Raw genomic sequence first — 18,508 nt, 5'->3', positions numbered from 1 at the left:
AAAGTTGGTCTAACCTTGAATATGACTAGGGAAAGTGGTAGGAATAGGAGAGCCATCTATTTTATAGTACACTAGATCAGACATGGACCACAGCCGTCTAAACATACCAGAGGGCAATAGAGCAATATGCCCACTAGATGACAGCAAAGGAACCTCTCACGACCCGACAGGAAAAGTGAGAAATCCATATCTTTATTTAAACCAGGGTATTTAGTGGCCTGTAGTTTGTAAATCCAAAAACTGTCCCTTTGGTTTAGCTGTTTACGACGGTCCCCTTTTCTAATAGAGTTCAGAATATGATCAATATCCAATTTAATCCAATTGAACGCTTATTGGAGACACTTGAGTGGCGCCCGAGACGGCGTTCTCCAACACCATCAACAGAACACTAAATAATGGAATTTCTTTAGGAAGAAATACTAAATATAATTGATTGACGCATACACCGGATAGCAGCAGTACAATGTGTTGTTTTATAGGGTCAGCCATAGCACTATGCCGCCCCTGGAGCAAATTAGGGTTAAGTGCCTTGCTCAAGAGCACATTGACAGAGTTTTCACCTTGTCATGTTGTCGCATCCCTCCAAAAGAGATCCAGATTGTTGTAGAATCTACGCCAAGGCGCATTGAAGTTATTCTGGCTCGTGGTGGCCCATCGCCCTATTAGGATACTTTATGTTGGCGTTTCCTTTATTTTGGCAGTTTACTGTATGTATGATGATGCTACTGAATCTAGGCCAAGAGTATAGGTCTCTGTGTTTTTATAGCTTTATGTCCGTACAGGACCTTATTCTTATTTTACATGTACATACCTCTGTTCTTGCCTATTAATATTCTGTATTGTGTCATATTTGATGTTTTGTGTGGACCCCAGGAAGAGTAGCTACAGCAATAGCAACAGCTAACGGGGATCCTAATAAAAGAACAAAATAAAACTAGAAAAATACCATTTACTGAAGTAAATGTGGTGTGCGTGCTCGTCTTGAAATATTTATGGTTGTGAAATAATAGTAGTAGTGGTTATGGTACTTGCGGCAGTAGTAATGTCAGTGGTAGTAATAGGGTTTTCATATGATATGTGTTAGTTACAGTCAGAGGCTTCATGCCCATAGTGGGCACAAGGGCAAGTGCCCCCTGAGATTTTTTTTTTTTTTAAATCTGTCAGCGCTATTTTCCGGAGTGGGCACACTCACTGGACCAGGCAAATAGTAAGCCCCCCTATTCTCCCTAGTAAGTGGTCCCTTCCAAGGTGCACCACACACAGCGTTTGATTTAATTGTACCTGCCGGTGATGGGCAGTACTCGCAGGAGTAAACCCAGGCCAGGATAAAGTGACTAAGGGGCAGTTGAAACTGACGAGGGGGCACAATTTTTGGGGGTTCTTGCGTTGGAATTGTATTGAGTTCTGCTTATATAATTACTCTATATCACAGTAAACAAAGTTCAAATGGTGAGACTCTGAGATCATGGAGTGCTTTTGAAGTGACAGGTAGACTACAGATTTCACACCAATCTATGCTGCGCTGTATCAGCACAATGGACAGCGCCCTACAGCTAGGTCGTGTTGGTAATGAGTATACGCCACAAGATAGATGGGGTAAATCACCTATTACAAACAGCCTATGTGAATGCAGCCGTACACACAGCTGTCTTACCAAAAGTACTGAATAGCAGTTTGGCTTTGAATACCGACATAACTGTGAATGCGTACAAATGAATGTGAACAGAACAAAACAGTGGTAACAAGTACACAAAATATCAGGTCAATAAAGTCATGACGCAATCTATATTTAGGCTAGTTACATTAACAGTAGACAAACGCAACAAACAAAAGGTGAATGGAGAGCCAAATATCCAAAACATATCATATAGTCTTCGACAGTGAGATGCAGCCATGCACAGCTGTCTTGCCAAATAAATAGGCCTATGGAAGGTGATGACCTTCACTATTTTCCACAGCCCTCGTTGATTATCCATTTTTATACAACGACAAAAATCTGTTACATTTTTGCACATTTCAAATATTTTTTTAATTAAATTTTACATTTACATAAGTATTTAGACCCTTTGCTCCATACTTTGTTGAAGCACCTTTAGGAGCGATTACAGCCTCAAGTCTTCTTGGGTATGCTGCTACATGCTTGGCACACCTGTATTTGGGGAGTTTCTCCCATTCTTCTCTGCAGATCCTCTAAAGCTCTAGCAGGTTGGATGGGGAGCGTTGCTGCATAGGTATTTTCAGGTCTCTCCAGAGATTTTCAATCGGGTTCAAGTCCGGGTTCTGGCTGGGCCACTCAAGGACATTCAGAGACCTGTCCCGAAGCCACTCCTGCGTTGTCTTGGCTGTGTGCTTAGGGTCATTGTCTTGTTGGAAGGTGAACCTTTGCCCCAGTCTAAGGTCGTGAGTGCTCTAGAGCAGGTTTTCATCAAGGATCTCTCTGTACTTTGCTCAGTTCATCTTTCCCTCGATCCTGACTAGTCTCCCAGTCCCTGCCACTGAAAAACATCCCACAGCATGATGCTGCCACCACCATGCTTCACCGTAGGGACTTGGGAGGCCATATCTTCAATTTAAACCTACTAGAAAGTGTGTGCCCTCAGGCACAGGTTCAAATAGCCAACCAATCAGCCTGTTACCAACCCTTAGTAAACTTTTTGGGAAAATGGTGTTTAACCAGATACAATGCTATTTTACAGTAAACAAATTGAAACACCCTTTCAGTGTGCTTAAAGGGAAGGACATTCAACATGCACTTACACAAAGGACTGCCGCTAAAAATACCGCGGGTTGTTTTGTTAAACTTCAATGCAGCTTTTGACATTATCGATCATCGTCTTCTGCTGGGAAAACGTATGTGTTCTGGCTTTACACTCCCTATTGTGGATAAAGAGTTACCTGTCTAACAGGACACAGATGGGGTTCTTTAATGGAGGCCTCTTCAACAAAATACAGGTAGAATCAGGAATTCCCCAGGGCAGCTGTCTAGGCCCCTTACTTTTTTCAATCTTTACTAGCGACATGCCACTGGCATTAAGCAAAGCCAGGGTGTCTATGTATGCGGTTGACTCAACACTATACACATTAGCTACTAAAGCGACTAAAATGACTGCAACACTTAACAAAAAGCTGCAGTTAGTTTCAGAGTGGGTGGCAAGGAATTAGTTAGTCCTACTTATTTCTAAAACTAAAAGCATTGTATTTGGGCAAAATAATTCACTAAACCCTAAACCTCAGCTAAATCTTGTAATAAAGAACGTGGACATTGAACAAGTTGAGGTGACTAAACTGCTTGGAGTAACTCTGGATTTTAAACTGTCATGGTCAAAACATACGTTATTTATACAACAGTAGCTAAAATGGGGAGAAGTCTGTCTGTAATAAAGCGCTACTCTGCCTTCTTAACAGCATTATCAACAGGGAAGGTCCTATTGGCTCTAGTTTTGTCACACCTGGACTACTGTTCAGTCGTGTGGTCAGGTGCCACAAAGAGGGACTTTGTAAATGTGCAATTGGCTCAGAACAGGGCATTATACCTGGACCTTGGATGTACACAGAGAGCTAACATTAATAATATGCATGGCAAACTCTCCTGGCTCAAAGTGGAGGAGAGATTGACTTCATAACATGTGAGAGGTATTGACATGTTGATTGCACTGAGCTGTCTATTTGAACTACTGGCACACAGCTTGGACACCCATGCAAACCCCACAAGACATGTCACCAAAGGTCTCTTCACAGTCCCCAAGTCCAGAACAGACTATGGGAGGTGCACAGTACTACATAGAGCCATGACTACATGAAGTCTATTCCACATCAAATAACTGATGTATGCAGTAAAAACATAAAAATACACCTTATGGACAGCGGGGACTATGAAGAGAGACAGACACGCACGCACGCACGCACGCACACACACACACACACACACACACACACACACACACACACACACACTTTGTGTTGTAGATACAGTATGTGGTAGTAAAGTAGTGGCCTGAGGGCACAGACTTAATGTGCTTGCTGTGAATGGAGAGGGGTGCACCGGAGCTCAATTTTGAGTCTGAATACTTATGTAAACAATGGTATTGCTGTTTTTATTTTTTATACATTCGCAAAAATGTATAAAAACCTGTTTTCGCTTTGACATTATGGGGTATTGTTTGTTGATTGATGAGAAAAAATACATTATTTAATCCATTTTAGAATACGGCTGTAACGTAACAAAATGTGGAAAAAGGGAAGGGGTCTGAATACTTTCCGAATGCACTGTAGGTAAATGAGCTTTTAGTTTTCATGTATCTTATACGTGGAACAAGTTTTAAAAATGTTCTTAAATGTGATGTTCTGGTGCCTCTATTGCAATTCAGAAAGCTGATTGAGGACCTTATTGCGGATGAATGAATGTGTGTGTTTGTTATGACCGTGTTTTGTGTTTTGTATTGATATTTTGATGTGTATTTTCCGTCAGTCAGGGCTCATCTGTAAAAGAGGCCTTGCTCTCAGTATTGACTCCTTGACGAAATAAAGTTGAAATAAAACATGCAAAAATACACAAGATGTGTGTGGGAGATTGGAGAATCTGAGTGTGCATCATGCAATCTGTAATATAATGCATTGTACTGTTAGTATGTGGTTTGAGTTGACGTTTGAATGCACGTTGGGATGAACTCACATGACAAGCTGGCAGTCAGGTGTGCCGTTGGGACAGGGGCTCTGAGACTTGATGGTGTATTCCTCCGTGCCACAGGAGACGGCCGTGGTGACAATGCGGCGGTGCACGAATGCACACCAGTTCCTGAAAGAGAGAGAGACAGCGCCATTCCTTTGATACTGTGCAATCTCTGTGTGTAATGACACCGGAAACTGGGAGACCGTTGAGATGAATCTATGGAGAGATATTACATCCTCTAGGGGCACGGCGCTGCTGCCAGACCCTGTTCGTTTGTTTATAGTTATATCGCTCTATTTTGTTTTGTTAAGTCCCAAGTGCGTCGCAAGTTTGAAAGTGGATTGTACATGGCATGTGTGACCCTGTTCATCCTGATTGCTGTAATATTCAAAAAGCTTTACAATGACAAACGGAGATTGTATGGAGCCAGTGAGTAAAACAACTACCGTCGCCTAACTATACACCCGTGAGAATCTGCTCTCTTTCCAAGATAAAGCTTGCACCCTCGAAAACACCCTTGCCTTACCTGATTGTTGTTCTACAAAGTCAAAAACGGAAACTAAGAAGAAGCGAGACTCAAGCGGTGGTGTCAGGAACAGACTACGGAGGCGGGGAAGCCGTCACCCGCTCCCAGTGATCACCATGTCAAATGTGGGGAAGCCGTCACCCGCTCCCAGTGATCACCATGTCAAATGTGGGGAAGCCGTCACCCGCTCCCAGTGATCACCATGTCAAATGTGGGGAAGCCGTCACCCGCTCCCAGTGATCACCATGTCAAATGTGGGGAAGCCGTCACCCGCTCCCAGTGATCACCATGTCAAATGTGGGGAAGCCGTCACCCGCTCCCAGTGATCACCATGTCAAATGTGGGGAAGCCGTCACCCGCTCCCAGTGATCACCATGTCAAATGTGGGGAAGCCGTCACCCGCTCCCAGTGATCACCATGTCAAATGTGGGGAAGCCGTCACCCGCTCCCAGTGATCACCATGTCAAATGTGGGGAAGCCGTCACCCGCTCCCAGTGATCACCATGTCAAATGTGGGGAAGCCGTCACCCGCTCCCAGTGATCACCATGTCAAATGTGGGGAAGCCGTCACCCGCTCCCAGTGATCACCATGTCAAATGTGGGGAAGCCGTCACCCGCTCCCAGTGATCACCATGTCAAATGTGGGGAAGCCGTCACCCGCTCCCAGTGATCACCATGTCAAATGTGGGGAAGCCGTCACCCGCTCCCAGTGATCACCATGTCAAATGTGGGGAAGCCGTCACCCGCTCCCAGTGATCACCATGTCAAATGTGGGGAAGCCGTCACCCGCTCCCAGTGATCACCATGTCAAATGTGGGGAAGCCGTCACCCGCTCCCAGTGATCACCATGTCAAATGTGGGGAAGCCGTCACCCGCTCCCAGTGATCACCATGTCAAATGTGGGGAAGCCGTCACCCGCTCCCAGTGATCACCATGTCAAATGTGGGGAAGCCGTCACCCGCTCCCAGTGATCACCATGTCAAATGTGGGGAAGCCGTCACCCGCTCCCAGTGATCACCATGTCAAATGTGGGGAAGCCGTCACCCGCTCCCAGTGATCACCATGTCAAATGTGGGGAAGCCGTCACCCGCTCCCAGTGATCACCATGTCAAATGTGGGGAAGCCGTCACCCGCTCCCAGTGATCACCATGTCAAATGTGGGGAAGCCGTCACCCGCTCCCAGTGATCACCATGTCAAATGTGGGGAAGCCGTCACCCGCTCCCAGTGATCACCATGTCAAATGTGGGGAAGCCGTCACCCGCTCCCAGTGATCACCATGTCAAATGTGGGGAAGCCGTCACCCGCTCCCAGTGATCACCATGTCAAATGTGGGGAAGCCGTCACCCGCTCCCAGTGATCACCATGTCAAATGTGGGGAAGCCGTCACCCGCTCCCAGTGATCACCATGTCAAATGTGGGGAAGCCGTCACCCGCTCCCAGTGATCACCATGTCAAATGTGGGGAAGCCGTCACCCGCTCCCAGTGATCACCATGTCAAATGTGGGGAAGCCGTCACCCGCTCCCAGTGATCACCATGTCAAATGTGGGGAAGCCGTCACCCGCTCCCAGTGATCACCATGTCAAATGTGGGGAAGCCGTCACCCGCTCCCAGTGATCACCATGTCAAATGTGGGGAAGCCGTCACCCGCTCCCAGTGATCACCATGTCAAATGTGGGGAAGCCGTCACCCGCTCCCAGTGATCACCATGTCAAATGTGGGGAAGCCGTCACCCGCTCCCAGTGATCACCATGTCAAATGTGGGGAAGCCGTCACCCGCTCCCAGTGATCACCATGTCAAATGTGGGGAAGCCGTCACCCGCTCCCAGTGATCACCATGTCAAATGTGGGGAAGCCGTCACCCGCTCCCAGTGATCACCATGTCAAATGTGGGGAAGCCGTCACCCGCTCCCAGTGATCACCATGTCAAATGTGGGGAAGCCGTCACCCGCTCCCAGTGATCACCATGTCAAATGTGGGGAAGCCGTCACCCGCTCCCAGTGATCACCATGTCAAATGTGGGGAAGCCGTCACCCGCTCCCAGTGATCACCATGTCAAATGTGGGGAAGCCGTCACCCGCTCCCAGTGATCACCATGTACGGTCACTAAATAATAAACTGGATGAGTTAGTGGCCAAGGTTCAATTTGAAGACAACTTTGGGAAAAGCAAGCCATCTGCAGAAACGTGGCTCAAGCAGGACAATATTGATGTGAACATGTGATGGATACACAGCAATCAGAGCAGATCGAGACAAAACAACATCACATAAATCAATAGCTGGCAGCTGTGTATCTTTGTAGTTAATACTTGGGCCACACAGTGTATTGTGATTGAACAAGTGTTCACCAGAGACTATGAGATGCTCATATCATTCAGGCCATTCTATCTACCACGCGAGATTGGACAGATTACCATTATTCTGGTACAGTACCAGTCAAAAGTTTGGACACACCTACTCATTCCAGGGTTTTTCTTAATTTGTACTATTTTCTACATTTTAGAATAATAGTGAAGACATCAAAACTATGAAATAACACATGGAATCATGTAGTAACCAAAAAAGCGTTAAACAAATCCAAATATATTTTATACTTGAGATTCTTCAAAGTAGCCACCCTTTGCCTTGATGACAGCTTTGCACCCTCTTGGCATCGTTGGCGACCTCCTCCTACCTTCTACACTCTCAGTTCAAAAGGCTTCCCTCTGGCTGGCGCTTTAGCATGACCATGGCCAAGACGAAGGTGATGGACTAATAAATGCAATGTCAATTGTATCGCTATATGTACGTGTCGATCTATTTTAACAGCTGTCAGTTGTGAGTGAATGTATCCATGTCCTGTTTTACGTGTATGCAGTATGCTGAACTGACTGTTTTACGTGTATGCAGTATGCTGAACTGACTGTTTTACGTGTATGCAGTATGCTGAACTGACTGTTTTACGTGTATGCAGTATGCTGAACTGACTGTTTTACGTGTATGCAGTATGCTGAACTGACTGTTTTACGTGTATGCAGTATGCTGAACTGACTGTTTTACGTGTATGCAGTATGCTGAACTGACTGTTTTACGTGTATGCAGTATGCTGAACTGACTGTTTTACGTGTATGCAGTATGCTGAACTGACTGTTTTACGTGTATGCAGTATGCTGAACTGACTGTTTTACGTGTATGCAGTATGCTGAACTGACTGTTTTACGTGTATGCAGTATGCTGAACTGACTGTTTTACGTGTATGCAGTATGCTGAACTGACTGTTTTACGTGTATGCAGTATGCTGAACTGACTGTTTTACGTGTATGCAGTATGCTGAACTGACTGTTTTACGTGTGTGCAGTATGCTGACCTGACTGTTTTACGTGTATGCAGTATGCTGAACTGACTGTTTTACGTGTGTGCAGTATGCTGAACTGACTGTTTTACGTGTATGCAGTATGCTGAACTGACTGTTTTACGTGTATGCAGTATGCTGAACTGACTGTTTTACGTGTGTGCAGTATGCTGAACTGACTGTTTTACATGTGAGATTGTATGTCACTCTTTAAATGTAAGGTGATGCCAAAGAAAAACTTCCATCCTGGATGGACAGTAAAGTTGTTCTTCTATACTATTGTAGGTTTCTGGGGTGAAGGTCTATCTTCCTCCTGGGCTTACAGCGCTCTCTCCCTCAACTACTGCTGCTGTCTCACAGTTTGCTTGTTTGCAATTCTGTGGTTTTCCTTCCTGTCTCTACAGGTCAAGGCTACAAACATAGCATCCGGCACTGACCACTGGACTTCCCATAATCTAACAGTCATTTTGATTTATTTTTAACAGTGCCAAAAATAAAACTCTATTTCAGCAGCATCTGCCTTTTCATCCAACCTTATTTGGGTGTCGTTGCAACGTTATGTGGGTGTCGTTGCAACATTATTTGGGTGTTGTCGGACTCTTGAAGAACGTATTGTTTCGGTGGCCGACATTTCTTATGACGTGTTTAACCCTTTTCTATTTTAGAATTGCTTTTTATGTTTGACAGTCTCCCTCCTGGCCCCTTTCTACCCTTCATTACTATATAATGGGTATTTTACTGCCAGCTTCAGTGCCCAGGCCTGGAACGGTGAGTCACCCGCCTGGCTTCTCTCCAGGGTAGTGCTGAAAGAACCATCCCCTGCTTCCAACTCGGCCTTCTCAGCACATAGCAACTACTGACTGGGCCAAGACATCATCTATGGGCTGTCTTTCTTGCCAGGACCTTCACACTGCTGTCTGCATGTATCTAATCAGGGAAATTGTAGTCACTTTAATTTACCAGCAGATTTGATTTCAACGAATTCCACAGGTATTCATTCATCTCCATTTCTGGTGAATTATGCCTTCTTATTCCATTTGGCCCCCATTGACCTTCATTTGCTACAGCGGCTCTCCCCTTCTGACCCTCCCTTACCAGCACAAACCTGCACTGAGCTTTGCTAACCTGCTTCAGACCCAGACTGTCCAAGCAACCCATTAGGGAAGGTATAGGATAGCCAAGGGTCAGTCTACAACACTGCAGGGGTCATCTCGCCCCTGACACCCGGTGAGACAGGTGCAGAGGGGGATGAATTTCACTGCTCCTGGGTGGCCCTGTCTCGACCAGTCTGTTTGAGACTAACCTCACGCCCCTCTGTCCCATCAACCAGGAGACAGAGTTTACTAAACACCAGGCGAACAGGTCGGCCTGGGGCTCCTCAAACTGACGTGGTAGAGTGTGACATGTCAGATCTGGTGTTTGGTGTTTTTTCTGGCTTACCTCGCTGAACCAGTGAGGCGAGGCAAAGTGATTGCCAAACCGCTCCCTTCCACTGTGGTGTGTAGCATTGTATGGAGGCTGAATTAAGTAACCCTGCGTGCTTGAGTGGGAGTTTCCCGAAAAAGGACGATCTTTATCTGACCTGGCTCACCCATTCAAGCTTAAGAGGAACCTTAAGTCGTATGTATGTACAGTATGTGTGCCATTCTCAGCCTAACCTTGTATTGGAATTCTCAACATGTCTATGTCATTGGCTCTCTAATCCACCACTTCTGCGCCCAGGCCAGACCAAACAAAGAGCCTTGACGTCCCAGGGGTGCAGCTGCAGAGGAGTGGAGAGGAGAGGATTAAACCAAAATACTTCATCTGTTTCCAAGGCAACAAGCAAGTGGCTGCATCGTTGTGGCCCTGACATTGGAGTGTTGCCGAAGTCCTTCATGTACTGTACAGACACACATACCACTGCGGTTTGTTTTGAGACTTACTTTACACTGCAGAGACGGAGAATGTGTAGAAATGAGACAGTTGGCGTTTACAAGATGTTTCACCTTTTCTCACTCTGATCCAAGACTGTCTTTCTCTTGGCCCAGTAAGCGACACAACCCCCTTTAGGAGGGGAACTCCTGCTGGATAAAGAGTGGGGAGGAGGGGTGTCACAACCCAGTACTAAGTTTATATTTCATAAACTGAGAGAACAAGGTCTCTTGAATCCCCTACCAGCCTCCAGCTCTACGACTGTGTTCACCCTTACACAGACTAAACAGTGCCACAGCAAACAAGCTCGTCTAACAAGTTTTCAGTACATGACGATTGCCATTCGAAAGCAAATAAGAAAGCAAACACAAGGAAAGACTGTGTCCCTTCCCATACAAAAACAAAGAACATTTTGAGCAATATCCTCGTTCAACAGGACTGAATGGAAACTCAGAGAGTGGAATGCCTGGTGAATTGACTAGAGGGTCACTGATACTTTAAGTTTGTTTTGGCCTCTAGTGTGTCACAAACAGTGTTCTGCGCTTGATCCCGTCTTTGATATTTCACAGTAGAACAATAATATTAAACTTTTACAATGTGAGAACATTGAGGTCTGCCCTTTCTGCCCTCCCAAGGTAAATGTGCACTCCTTTCTGGCTGAGAAGAAGGTGGGTACTAGATTCTTACCAGCCAATGGCAATGTGCTTTCACAGTCTAGGAATTAGGGTTCCCACCGACTGCTTGCAAAGTTGAACTTTTTCATTGGAAATTCAAATTTGTCAATGTGAATTTCAATTTGTCAACGTCCAATATCTGTCCCTTCCATGCTCAACCCCACCACTGTGCTACTAGCTTGGCAGATCTGAGTCAGAGCTGCCGGTGTCGCTTCCTCCTGGTCTGCTGTGAAATCATGAAGGGCCATCTCTGGGAGAGCACAATAGCCGTCATACCCTCCTGTAGGCCTACAACTCCCAGAACATCACCCCTCTTTGGCTCCGACCAGGAAGGAAGCATCTGACGCTCCCACGCAGCGCTAACCTACTCCATCCTGAGACACTCCAGTATACACACACACACACACACACACACACACACACACACACACACACACACACACACACACACACACACACACACACACACACACACACACACACACACACACACACACACACACACACACACACACACACACACACACACACACACACACACACACGCCCCACTGCAAATCCACTGGACCAACCTTCATACAGCTCTGTCATACAGCCTTGGTGGTGAGTTTCTCTATTATGGTGATATGATACTAGGCCTGTGTTCCCACAGCGACACTGTCCTCTCCCACAGTCCAATCATGGCGTCCTGGGTGGTTGATTAGGCCTCTGGGTTGGAGGAGCTGAGGTTTCCAAAAAGGGCTAGCTAAGCTAAGAGGCTCTGTAGTCTTGTTGAAGAGTCATGTCATTTAACTAATTCATAGATGTTTTATAGTACCAATAACACCAGACCAGATACTCCTTTCGCAAGATAAATGAAGAACTAATGTTAACAGTAGATCTACAATGTTATTTTGGCTGGGTTTCAAAGCCAGGACTCCCCTCTGCTTGTTTCTTATACAGTACAGCTGGCCTGGATAACAATATCCCCTTTATGCTGCACTAGTGGCCATTATTATGATTTATTTTTTTGCTTTCAAGAAAAGCCACATTGTGTCGGAGAGTGTTCAAAGTGTTTCAATTCTGCAGAGGACCCTGACTGCTGCAGATGATGTTGATTCAGAAACGAAAAGAGAAAATAACCAGATGGGTATGGGGGTCCTGTTAGCCATTGAGTCGACATGGACTCTGAAACCCGACTGTTCACAAAAGGCCTTTGTGCCAATGCCAGTGGCTGAGCGGCGAGGCCGAGCACACTGGGAATCGAAGCTGATTCCTTTAGGACATGTTTTAGAGAGACGTGAGAGCATAGCAGCAACAAGCAGGCTTTTCCACACATCCATTCCGGACACACAGCCATTGGCTGCGTTGGTGATGGGTCGGGAATGACCTTGTTCCGAGAGGTCCGGGAAGGGCCACTGAGGGATGGAAAGGGAGCGGAGGTTTCCGCTCTTGAAGCTGGAGCTGGTACATGTCATCAGTACGGTCATCAGTACAACCTCCGAGCCCCACGATGGACCTCAGCAGGAGGGCCAGGCTTTAGACATGGGCTGCACTTTCATGTCTTGATTTCATTCTTTTAGCTTTTCTTACTATTATGTTGATTTTAATGAGAGTGCTTGATGAACGACATTTGCGAAAAGTATAATTGCCGTTAAGCGACTGTTCATTATGTCTACGGAGCTTCGCCATTAGCGATGACGTCACCGGTGTAACATCCCACACTAGAATGAGCTGCGTTGTATTTAAATATCTGAGCAGTATTGTTGAAAACAGATTCAGCAGTAAACTACCCCTCCCTCATACTTCCTGTTTTCATGGGTTCTTGTAATGAGTTGTTTAGCCTGTTGTCTGGGTCTGCTCCTCTTTGCTTCTGCATAGTTCTGTTCTGTTTTGCTAGCTAGATTGTAGGAGTCCACACAGGTCTACAAGTTCACTCCCTCGCTGTCTGTGGCCTTTCAGAGCTCCCCATGCGTACCAAAGACCCAATGCCTCACGTCAGCCGTGAACCATCCATCCCAACGCCCCTCGTATATCCACATTCCTCGCCCACCACCTGGGTTCTAACACATGCATTTTGGGGGCCTAGAAGTGTGCAGAATGAAACAGCCTCGGACTCAGCAGTGAAGCGCACTGTCTACACCACAGGAGGGAATTATCCTAGCACTGTAGCACACACATACGCGCCCATACGCACGCACGCACACACACACACACACACGCGCCCATGCACACACATTTATATATACATATTATATATATATATATATATATATATATATATATATATATACATATATCACCTAGACCCTGAGCACTCACCAAAACAACAGGGGCTGTTACACCCTGGGGATGAAAATATGCCAATAACACTAAACTGAAAACCATTCAGCACTAAAATAAATGGAGATATCTGACCTTTAAATCAGTGTTATTCATATGCTAAAGTTATTCAGACACACTTGGTGAACAAATAGTTTGTAAAAAAAAAATATTTTTTTACGGTTTAGAAGAAGAAGAGACGTTTCGGCCTCACAGCCTTCCGTATGGTCATCCTTGAGTGTCTGAATACCTCTCATATATCCACTCTGTTCATCTGTTAATACATCTTTGTTGGACTGCACGTTTATCGACAGTTTAATTTTTCCTTTGCACGGTCAGTGCTCTTCATATGTCCGAGGTATTCAGTCATTGAAATGTCTCGATGTTCTTTTTGTTAACAACCAATGTGTTTACAGACGTCAAGGCCGAAGCACATTGATTCATTCTGTTTACACTGAACAGGAAGGACTGTATGCTGCATACCTCTCACACATCCAGTCGAACCATGAACCTTGGTTGAGTTGAGAGTTTGCAAAAGACAGTACACTTCTTCTGTTGCAGAGTAAAGAGTTATTCGCACACAGGGTGAACCTCTCACTGACCTCCTCCAGCACGAGAGGATCCAATCAAAGCTGGCCCTCAGAGATATCACAGGCTTGGCCGGCCCAAACCTGAACTCCATTACAGTAATGATGGTGACACATGAGAAAAAGGTCTTCTTTGAACGATGTCGTTAAGTAAACGTTTAAATGGCCGTTCTTAAGGAGGGATAATCGCTAGCTGTTTGAGCTAGCTCCTCAGGGAGCACATTATCAGCGGATCAGGCTAGCTGCGCTGCAATTTAGGGTGTAATGTATGTATCCAGGTTAGAATAATGAAATGTCCAGTAACTCAGCTCTGGAGCAAAGATCAGGCTCCGCCGGCAGCCTGGGCTCTGAGCACAAACTGCAGGAAACCTATTGCTCTCTTATGGCTTTCTATGCAATTAAGATGAATTGCGATTGATTAAGCTCGGCTAAGGAAAACCATGTGCCTACTTTCGACACTTTGGTGAGGTGGGATTGGAGAGAGCACATTAACAAGAAGCCCAGCCAAACCAAGGCAGTGAAATCCCAGCAGTTCTGCTGAGGAGGGCACATGTAAAAGTTTACTAAAAGACTTGATTTAGTTCACCCCATCAGCTCAAGCTTCATGCTGATTGTAGCGATGAGATAAGATCCCCCCCCCCCCCCCAAAAAAAAACATATTTCTGGGGCACTGCATATAAAGTTGAAGTCTGAAGTTTACATACACTCGGGGTTGGAGTCATTAAAACAGTTTTTCAACCACTCCACATATTTCTTGTTAACAAACTATAGTTTTGTGTGTGGACTCGAGTCACATGACTTGGACTCGAGTCAGACTCGAGTCACAAATATGATGACTTGCAACTGGACTTTGACTTTAACACCAATGACTCATGACTTGACTTGGACCTGATACCCTCCAAGCCCAAATATTAAAAATGATGCTATTAAAAAAGTGTGCATCCCATCAACACTTCATTTAACGGATTACAGTTAGAATCGGACAGCAGCCAATCAAATTGTGCCAGCTGAGAAAAAGTTGTGCGTGGCAATGCAGAGGAATGTCGGTGGGTGAATTCAGATGGAGCCCTTAGATAGATGATACCCCAAATTATTATTTTAGGATATAAAGACGACACTGTATCAATAAAAAACGGATTGCAACTTGCAAAACATGTGGGAAGAAGTTTACAGACGAAGGCACAACAATTTCCAACTTTGTTCGATATTTGAAGCTGCACAAAGAACGGTAAGTTGTGGCTAATATAGTCGACAGCTATATATGTTATTACTTTACTAGTGTAGCATGTAGGTTAACGTAATGTTAAATCAATGAGCCTCCACACAGTCAGTTAGTGCGGGAACGTGATCATTGCACCCAAGATTGAGCTAGAACTGGCTAGGCAGTTGGTAGCCTAAATCCTGGCTGATGTTACTGCTGTTCCTAAAACCATTGACATACATGAGCCTACTATAACCACACAGTGTGTGTGTGTGTGTTGGGCGATTGTGTACAAGCCTACATTGCCGAATTGCTCCCCACAGCGATCCTCAATAGTCGATCACTATTGGGGGGAGGGTGTCTTTCTCATAGCTACCCATGTATTTCCATGGAAATATAACGTTTATTTGGAAAGTAATAAATATATAGATATTTTTAAAAGCATTCATGATTTGCGTAAATGTAATATACTAACGTACTCTTGTTAAAAATATGAAATGGTATTACATTTGGTAAAGAGCACATTATGACTTGTTTAGGACTCAAAACTCAAAGTTTAGGACTTGATACTTGACAATCTCGACTTGAGACTTGACTTGGACTTGCCTGTCTTGACTTGTAACTTGACTTGGGACTTGAGTGTTAAGACTTGAGACTTACTTGTGACTTGTAAAACAATGACTTGGTCCCACCTCTGGTATTGACAAGTCTGTTAGTACAATGACACAAGTATATGACACAAGTAATTTTTCCAACAATTGTTTACAGACAGATGATTTCACTTATAATTCACTGTATCACAATTCCAGTGGGTCAGAAGTTTACATACACTAAGTTGACAGTGCCTTTAAACAGCTTGGAAAAATCCAGAAAATGATGTCATGAAGCTAATGATAGGCTAATTGACATAATTTGAGTCCATTGGAGGTGTACCTGTGGATGTATTTCAAGGCCTACCTTCAAACTCAGTGCCTCTTTGCTTGACATCATGGGAAAATCTAAATAAATGAGCAAAGACCCCAGAAAACAAATGTGGACCTCCACTAATCTGGTTCATCCTTGGGAGCAATTTTCAAATGTCTGAAGGTACCACGTTCATCTGTACAAACAATAGTACGCAAGTATAAACACCATGGGACCATGCAGCCGTCATACCGCTCAGGAAGGAGACTCATTCTGTCTCCTAGAGATGAACGTACTTTGGTGCATATCAATTCCAGAACAACAGCAAAGGACCTTGTGAAGATGGAGAAAACGGGTACAAAAGTATCTATATCCAGAGTAAAACGAGTCTTATATCAACATAACCTGAAAGGCCACTCAGCAAGGAAGAAGCTACTGCTCCAAAACCGCCATAAAAAAGCCAGAAAACGGTTTGCAACTGCACACGGGGACAAAGATCGTACTTCCTGGAGAAATGTCCTCTGGTCTGATGAAACAAAAATAGAACTGTTTGGCCATAATGACCATCGTTGTGTTTGGAGGATAAAGGGGGATGTTTGCAAGCCGAAGAACACCATCCCAACCGTGAAGCACGGGGTGGCAGCATCATGTTGTGGGGTGTTTTGCTGCGGGAGGGACTGATGCACTTCACAAAATAGATGACATCATGAGGCAGGAAAATTATGTGGATATATTGAAGCAACATCTCAAGACATCAGTCAGGAAGTTAAAGGTTGGTCACAAATGGGTCTTCCAAATGGACAATGACCCCAAGCATGCTTCCAAAGTTGTGGCAAAAAGACTTAAGGACAACAAAGTCAAGGTATTTGAGTGGCCATCACAAAGCCCTGACCTCAATCCTAGAGACAATATGTGGGCAGAACTGAAAAAGCATGATATATTATACTATACTATAGTATAAGGAAGGCAGCAGGCGCTGCCTTATATTATACTGACATTTCACATTCTTAAAATAAAGTGGTGATCTTAACTGACCTAAGACAAGGCATTTTTAACTAGGTTTAAATGACAGGAATTGTGAAAAACTGATTTTAAATGTATTTAGCTAGGTGTATGTAAACTTCAGACTTCAACTGTATATGTGAGCTGCTCCACGTTCTTACCGTGGGTAGTAGCCATAGCCGCCGGGAAGATGTTTGGGGGTGCTGGGATTTTTTTGTTGTTGTTGCCTACTTTTGTGAAGAAAAACATACATTTTTTCCCTTTTTTTCAGGGGTTGCTGCAGCACCCTCAGCACCCCTGTTTCCCACAGCTATGGTGGTAGCTGTTATTTCACACATGCTGGTAGACCAAACATTTAGTATTCTGTTTGATGTGCATGCTGTGAAGTGCATGTGTGTGTTTGTCAATCCACAGGTGGTTGTTCCTGTGTTTTCCTTCTCCTATAAATACGTGTCTGCACAGGCTGTCTGTCAGCTGAGAGGTGGCTAGCTACTGTGAATAAACACTTACCCAGTGCGGGCTGGGTAGCTCCCTCCCTCTCCTGGTGTGGGAGCACTCTCCTCGGGCAGCAGACCCAGGTTTTTTTCCCCAGGACCAACCTGATGGGGTTGTCCATGTGGCCCATGCCCCAGAGGGTGGTGGGCAGATCCAGGCACATCAGGTTCTTGGCCACGGGGTCCTGTCCTGAGGTGGGGAATGTCAATCCCCCCAGGTTCAGGATGGACTCCTACCCCCATCCCCTGGGTACCCAAGACTTCTTTCTCCAGAGGCAGGCCTGGGTCCTCTTCCTCCACCTCTGGATCCCTGGCCCTGACCTCACAATGAGCTGTCACCAGCAGCCCCAGCACCAGCAGCATCAGTTCCCCCACAGTTGTCATGTCTGCTATGCTGCCTGGTCCTGATCTATCCACACTAGCTAGCTGCCAAAAGTGTCTGAGAACTCTCCGGGACTGCTATTTGTTTTTAAAGAGTTACGTTTTGGAAATACCCCACCCCCATGTTCAAAAGTCACCCTCCTCCTCCTCAGGCTAGGAGTCCCCTCCCACTGTTCCCCTCACTCACACACACATGCACTCACACCCCAGCCACCCAAAGCCCTTTTCAAAGCCCTCTAACAATCCTCGGAAATGAGCCTCCTACCGACCCATCCCCTCCGTCCCTCAGGTCCGCAGGCTGGAGATGCCGTTAGGACCCCCCCCTCCCACCAACACCTTCACCACACACACTCACGCGCGCATACACACACATACTCCAGCCGGGCCGGTGAGGAAGCGGCCCATTTCTTATGTTCTTATCACCTCACCTCTGTCTCTCTTCCTCTGACTGGCGGAGTGCAGGAAAGGGATGTTAGGGCGGAGAGAGAGCGGGAGATTGGATGGCTTTTAAAGAGGTGTAAAAGGT

At 45.5% G+C, this 18,508-nt stretch overlaps 1 protein-coding gene across 1 annotated transcript in view; it reads right to left on the bottom strand.

The window, feature by feature from the left end:
* Positions 1-18,048, bottom strand: part of LOC124038716 (multimerin-2-like) — a 28,109-nt gene extending 10,061 nt beyond the window's left edge. The window contains 2 exon segments of the mRNA XM_046354799.1: positions 4,673-4,795; positions 17,618-18,048. Of these exon segments, the coding sequence (XP_046210755.1) occupies positions 4,673-4,795; positions 17,618-17,985 (491 nt within the window). The 5' untranslated portion in view covers positions 17,986-18,048.
* Positions 18,049-18,508: the final 460 nt, after the last annotated feature.

This window comes from Oncorhynchus gorbuscha, linkage group LG06 (genome assembly GCF_021184085.1).
Source record: "Oncorhynchus gorbuscha isolate QuinsamMale2020 ecotype Even-year linkage group LG06, OgorEven_v1.0, whole genome shotgun sequence".
Taxonomy (NCBI): Eukaryota; Metazoa; Chordata; class Actinopteri; order Salmoniformes; family Salmonidae; genus Oncorhynchus; species Oncorhynchus gorbuscha.
The sequence above is the reverse complement of the archived record's forward strand: the minus strand, read 5'-3'. Positions and strand labels throughout refer to the sequence as shown.